The sequence below is a fragment of the Puccinia triticina genome, chromosome 11A, assembly GCF_026914185.1.
Source record: "Puccinia triticina chromosome 11A, complete sequence".
NCBI classification, from domain to species: Eukaryota; Fungi; Basidiomycota; class Pucciniomycetes; order Pucciniales; family Pucciniaceae; genus Puccinia; species Puccinia triticina.
This window is the reverse complement of record NC_070568.1, coordinates 425,145-431,144: the sequence shown is the minus strand read 5'-3', so window position 1 is coordinate 431,144 and position 6,000 is coordinate 425,145. Positions and strand designations below refer to the sequence as shown.

General features: G+C 40.6%; 1 protein-coding gene across 1 annotated transcript; it reads right to left on the bottom strand.

Annotated features, from left to right (window-relative positions):
* Positions 1-3,623: 3,623 nt before the first annotated feature.
* On the bottom strand, positions 3,624-5,076 carry PtA15_11A41 (uncharacterized protein; the record flags this gene model as incomplete). Its single annotated transcript, XM_053161326.1, has 8 exons — positions 3,624-3,768; positions 3,850-3,884; positions 3,951-4,010; positions 4,122-4,364; positions 4,466-4,534; positions 4,641-4,774; positions 4,855-4,881; positions 4,962-5,076. 8 exons carry the CDS (start codon positions 5,074-5,076, stop codon positions 3,624-3,626), a joined length of 828 nt encoding a protein of 275 aa, XP_053024909.1.
* Between the last annotated feature and the right edge of the window lie 924 nt (positions 5,077-6,000).

Here is a 6,000-nt window from a genome sequence, read left to right as displayed (position 1 = left end):
GAACACAAGGAGTCTATGAGAATATTTGTATTGGGTCCAAAAGCTAAAGTCAGATCATCCACAGAAAATAACAATTATTGGTTACCTAATGATATTGAAGAATTGCTTGCACACTGGAGCGTTATTTCAGGACCAGGTGGGTCAAATTGGAATCTTTTATAGATAGATTAAACTTTTTCAATTCAAAAGTTGATGGAGTTAATGAAAAATTTCAAATTTCACATATATAAATTGGCTGGCAAAATAGACAAAAGTCCCACATGGATGTGAGTTGGTAATTAGATTTTGGGAGAGAGAATGTGTGCTGATTTTAAAGTTTTTTGATTTCAGCTCATGGAGGCAATTTGATCTTGTCAAAAGGGTTGTTGGGTTTTTACCTGATAAAATGGAAAGCTTGAATGGCTATTTGGAGTAGGTTTCCAATTAGAGCTTCAAAAGATCAATCTCATTGGTTATCCAATCATGCATGTTTCATTTTTTAATTGACTTGGCTGGCTTTCACCAATCAATTCATATACAGAGGATTGCTTTTGTGGGACAGAAATGATGAAAACCAACAAATTTCACTTGAAGAACTGGTTCATTTTATCTTAATTTGGGCCAAGGATAATAATGTGTTAGTCTTCAATTCTGATTTTTTCTTTGTTGAGATTCAATTTCTCATTCAATTTGTTTTCCAGCTACTGCAATTATCGCATTCGCGACTTCAATGATCTGATTTTCTATGAAAATTACTCGAGTGAAACCCTTCGTCAACTCATGTGTGTATCAGATTTAGTCTTCTTTTGCACATAAAAAGGGGTGGTTGACAGAAGTTTTGATCTGGTGGAGTTAATTTCACAGAAAAAAGAACAGATTGTTGAATGAGATGGTTGATTCACTGGGGATCAAGATGTCACAAATGGAAAAGGATTCATTTAGATATTTTATTTCACAAACAAATAACAAAGTCTTTGAAACAGGAAACTCAGCCTTGAATGTGTGGCAGAGAATGTTTGAAGATTGGAAGAAAAGCCAAGACAAAGTAAACTTACAATGTCAATAAAAGTGAAAATCCAGATCATACTGAAAAAATGGCTGATTATAAATTATTTTTGAACCTGTAAATTTATCTACAACACAAAAATAGCCCAAAAACCAAAGTTAGACGACCAAACTACTGAGGATTTAACCATTTATGAATCACATGGAGAAAGCAAAAAGGGCCAACATATTCAAGAGGAACTTGAAGCAAATTATGAACCAGGGCCAAAGAAGATGTATGTACTTGACTAAATGCTAATTCTAAACACAGATTTTTGCTGGGGAACTAAGTTTCAATTCCTCCAAATCTGAAAAAAAATCTCACTGGAGGAGTTCCTGAACTTGAAGCCTGATCTATCTAGGTACCAAAAAAAATCTTTCAGCTTATTTGCAGCATGTAATTAAGGTGTCAGTATGGGAAAAAAATCAAACTCAGGCATATGGGAGTTAGAAGAGGTGGAGAAATTATTTCAAGAATGGAAGAGAAGCAACAAATGGTACCAAATTAAAACCTGGTGGAAGAGTTTAAAGCATAAATTCCTGAAAACCTGGAATAAACTGATTGAATCCCTTAAAGGAGGCTTTGCTAGAGGTTCCAAGTGAAATGATTCAACTTTCCAGTATCCCTTTGTCAGTAAAAAAGTTTGACAGAAACACTTGCACACTTGGAATCATGTTTCAAACATTTCTTCTACAAATTTCTTTATCCATTAGGCTTCTCAAAGCTACAATATACCAGTGTTGCCATGAAAACACAAAACCTGATTTGAAGGGACTGTCAAAAGCTGTCAAATTTTGTCCCTTCAAAAATTTCTTTATGGCAATATGCTATGATGTTAAATGTTTTTATGTTTTTAACTTTGAGGGCTGTACATATATTTACTCTACAAAACGTTTATACAAAAAATTGTTTATTCATACTCCACATGTTTCCAATGCATTTTAACAAAAATTTCTTATCCATCTAAAAGAAAGTTTCAATGGAGCTCAATGAACTACCTAAGGACCCAGGAAAGCCCCTATGGAACACTGTAACCTAAATTCTCATATTTTTGAAAAATTCATACATTTTTGGAGCTCATTCATACATGTTTCATGTGTAGGTTCAGAGCTTGGTCTAAAAATTCATACAAATTTTGTGCCTACATTTTTTTTGGGGGTCACTTGGGCAGGGTTGATAAGAAGGACAGAAAGTGGGATGCAACCTGTGGATGGATTAGGTGGCGCAGGGGGAGGTGGATTGATATACTTTGTATATACTTGTGGCAGTGGTAATGGAGCCGCAGCCGGAGGGTAGGTGGGTGTGGCACCGCTCCAGCCTAGAACTGTAGACTCAATTCATACAGAAAAATTATTACCGACAAGGCTTTCAACCTTAGCTTGAGCCCCTGATTCTCATACATTTTTGGTTACTACCCCCTTGCCCTTAGGAAAAATTCATACAATTGAGGTCAGTACCTCTACTGGCCAATATGACCATTCATACATCTGGGGTGCGTAGGTTTTTTGGTTTTTGACAAAAAAATCATACATTTTGGTTACTGTGTTCCATAGGGGGTCCTACTAAATATCAAGGAGTTAAATCCTGTGCTCATGAATTCTTGCATTTGACCCAGTACATACATAGTATGCATGCCAGGTGATCAGCGCTACAGCCTGCACCAATGAACCGAGATGATCAGAAAGAACAGGACGGAACCCCTGCATTGAAGGGAAGAGCAAATTTTCATGTTGAAGTTGGTGAGGAAAACAACAAGAGAAGAGATACATACAAAGTACTTAAATCTGATGCAATTGAGAGCGGGCGGAAAAGCTTATAATCTTCCCGCCGGTCCATTTCCGTCGATGGGGTTTGTGGCAGCAAGTTGTTACATACACTGCATCAAACGTATCTAAGCCCTCGTCCCCGAAGCGGCCGGGGGGCACCCATTTGGCCTGGGAGAATCGAGATCTCTCCCCCGCTTACACCTACGGCTTGGCGGTGCCGCGGGCTTTGTTACGCTCGACACTGCATACCCCCACAGGGAATAGAAACCAAATCTTCAGAAAGGCAGTCTCAACATGAAGAATCTTGCTCATCTGATGAAGGGTTTTGCCTTTGCCCAAGACATGGGCAGCGGAGGGTCAGACTCAGGGTTGAGACCGCCATGGCAACATCCACGCGCGGTTACCCTCACAATATTCTCCGTCATCACCCCCCAGATGCTTATGACCGCGCCATGTCTTACTCTCCACCTCGAAAACGAACAATGCAATTTCCCCTGCTGCTCTGTAACTTTGGTTTGACTCAAAGCTTCCAGGATCAAGTTTAAGTTTTCAACTTTGACAGAAGACTTGGATCGTTGAAAAAAACTAGGCATATCATAGTATCACTCCAGAAGGTATCAAGAAATACATATTTTGAATATCATCCTACGACATTCTGGGTGTGTTCGGATGTGAAGAGAATTCACATTTAAGGACACGGGCTGACATGATTGAGTCCTACCCGACAGTAAGTCTACCGCAATGACGGAAAGCAAAGAAAAAAAGAGAAGAAAAAGGAAAGAAATTTGTCCTCAATATCATTAATTTACTTTCAAGTAGAATTCAAGATGAAACTAAGCGTAAAAGGATTCATCTGGCTTATTTCTTGTCTTCTTTTTGTTGCGCTGGAGATCAGAGGGATTCTCGGTCGGGGCAAGACTGGAGATTGCGGATTTTTTGTTCGCATAGACCGCGTTTTTGATCAGTAATGCCAAGATGCTATTGGTGTGAGAGGATCATCAACTTAGACTCAATCAGATCAGGTGGAAATTAGAAAGTTATCCTTTTTGCTCAACTTACATGTTTCCGATGATGGCAGTATGTCCATGTGTGCCCTGAAGAAAGAGTAAGCTAGTCGTCAGAATAGTTTCAACATAATCAGAGTAGGGTGTCGTCCATACAAGTTGCTCTATCAGGACCCATGTCGGATCATTAAAAAAGTTGATTCCTTTGTATGAAAGCTGAAGTTTGTTTTGATCAAAAAAGTCAACAGATTAATAGAAAGAACATTTAGCCTCTGAAGCCAATTTGTGGTGGAGCGGGCCTCAGCGCTGATGCAGCTGAATACTTACCATGTACAATAGTGGTGGACAGTACAAAACCGTGTCAAGATAAAGTAAGAACGCGTGTTTTATTAGTCGTTTTCTCACTTTCTCTTGGTCCGCCATTTCTTGCGCAGGTGTTTTGCTGAGGGTCATGATCTGGAGCTGGTAGTTTGGCGGTGCATCTTCAACAGGCTCTGTTTGCAAGGCACATTCGGGGATAACCTGGTTGCGTAGCCCTCGCAAAGCAAATATTGAGGTAGGAACATACAGCTTATCACAGGGGTATTCATATATTTTCGTCATTTTTCAATCTATTTAAAACTTCGTGAAAGGGAGTTGATTCCAGTGCAGCGCTGTGCCTTTTGACTTACAGTTGCTATGAGTAAATGTTGCACAATATACAAGACCTGAATTAATCTAACATCATGGGCGAAACGTTCCTGAAGGTGGAAAAGTGAATGGCAAAAACCTGGTGAGTACAGATTATGATGGTACCCCAGAACGTGATTGGAAGGTTGGTTTATAATAGTATGGCATCCGACTTACGGTTCCCCGGAGAACTCTTTGTCCCGGCTCTAGAATAAGTCCAAACATACTCAAGTAGTTGTAGGTTTCCGCTCGATAGGTTGGCGCGGCTTTGACGAGAGTCTCGATAATCTCTTCGGAAGCCTTTTCGATTCCTCTGATGCTCAGTGTACCTTTTTTTCGTGCAGTTTTGATTCAGCATTGCGCACGAAAATTTGTATCCACTGCAACGTACCTTGGATGGAAGTCCCCAACAGTATAACTTTGATAAAGATGCGTAAGTGAAAGTTGTCAGGCTAGGCTGCTTACTCTACAACTACGTCCGATTTCAGAACCACATACCGCCAGGAACGGTGAGAACGGCCAGTAGTAAGCCGTTTGCGGCGAAACGGATGTACGGCGGCAGTCTGATTGATGCTCCAGCTCGAGCTCGAGCTCTCAAAGAGGAGAAGGACATCACTGTTTCGATACCGCAAATCCACAAAAATACTTTGTTGCGTTCATTTCACAAAGTATTTAGTCACGCTATGGCCAGCTGATTCCAGGAGAAGTGCAAGCTGGACGAGAAGATAAGTAAACATACACCTGAAAGGCATTTTCGAGTAAGTCGTTGTGTGTGCACCAGAGGCAGAAACACCGTCAACTCACCAACAAACATTCGCTGCAATAGGGAACTTGCAGGTGCGTAAGATTAGTTTTCTAGAAAAAACTAAAGTGCCTTGCTCAACGAATTCCTGTGTCACGAGATCAGCGACGGCCACTGTTTCCCCGTACAGTAACAGTTTGAGTTAGCTCATACACAACACCTAGCTCGCAGCGGAATTGCGCCAGCTGCACACATTGCGGAATCTCACGTACACACAGAAAATACGAGCATTAAAACTACAGTTTCATTGAGCACCTCCACATGAATCAAGCCAACTTTTGCGGGAGCAGAATAAAGACTAGTCAGTTTGATTTTCGTATGGGCAGCTTCTTTATAAATTGACCCGCCTAGGACTAACTGACGTTTGTTAAATCTAAAAAAACGCAATTTTTTGGCTTTCTTTCTCAGCCACAGAACAGCTATGGCTTGACCACATAAGCTTATCAAAAAAATAAAATAGAAGATGCAGAGTACCCAAAGAGCCGTATCATTATGACCTCCTATATTAATCCATGTAGGTTAGCACGTAGTTTGACTGACACGCAAAACTGGAAGGCGATGATCCTTCGGACGATAATACCCCACAGAACGGGCTTGGCTATCTGTTTGGGGCGTTCAAGTCAGCTTATGATATACCTGAATAGCAGGTCAGTATTACCTACTCGAGTTTCTTGCTGAACTTTTCCGGCCAGGGCCAAATAAGGATTGGTCGATCGCGGTAGGCTGGCCACGAAT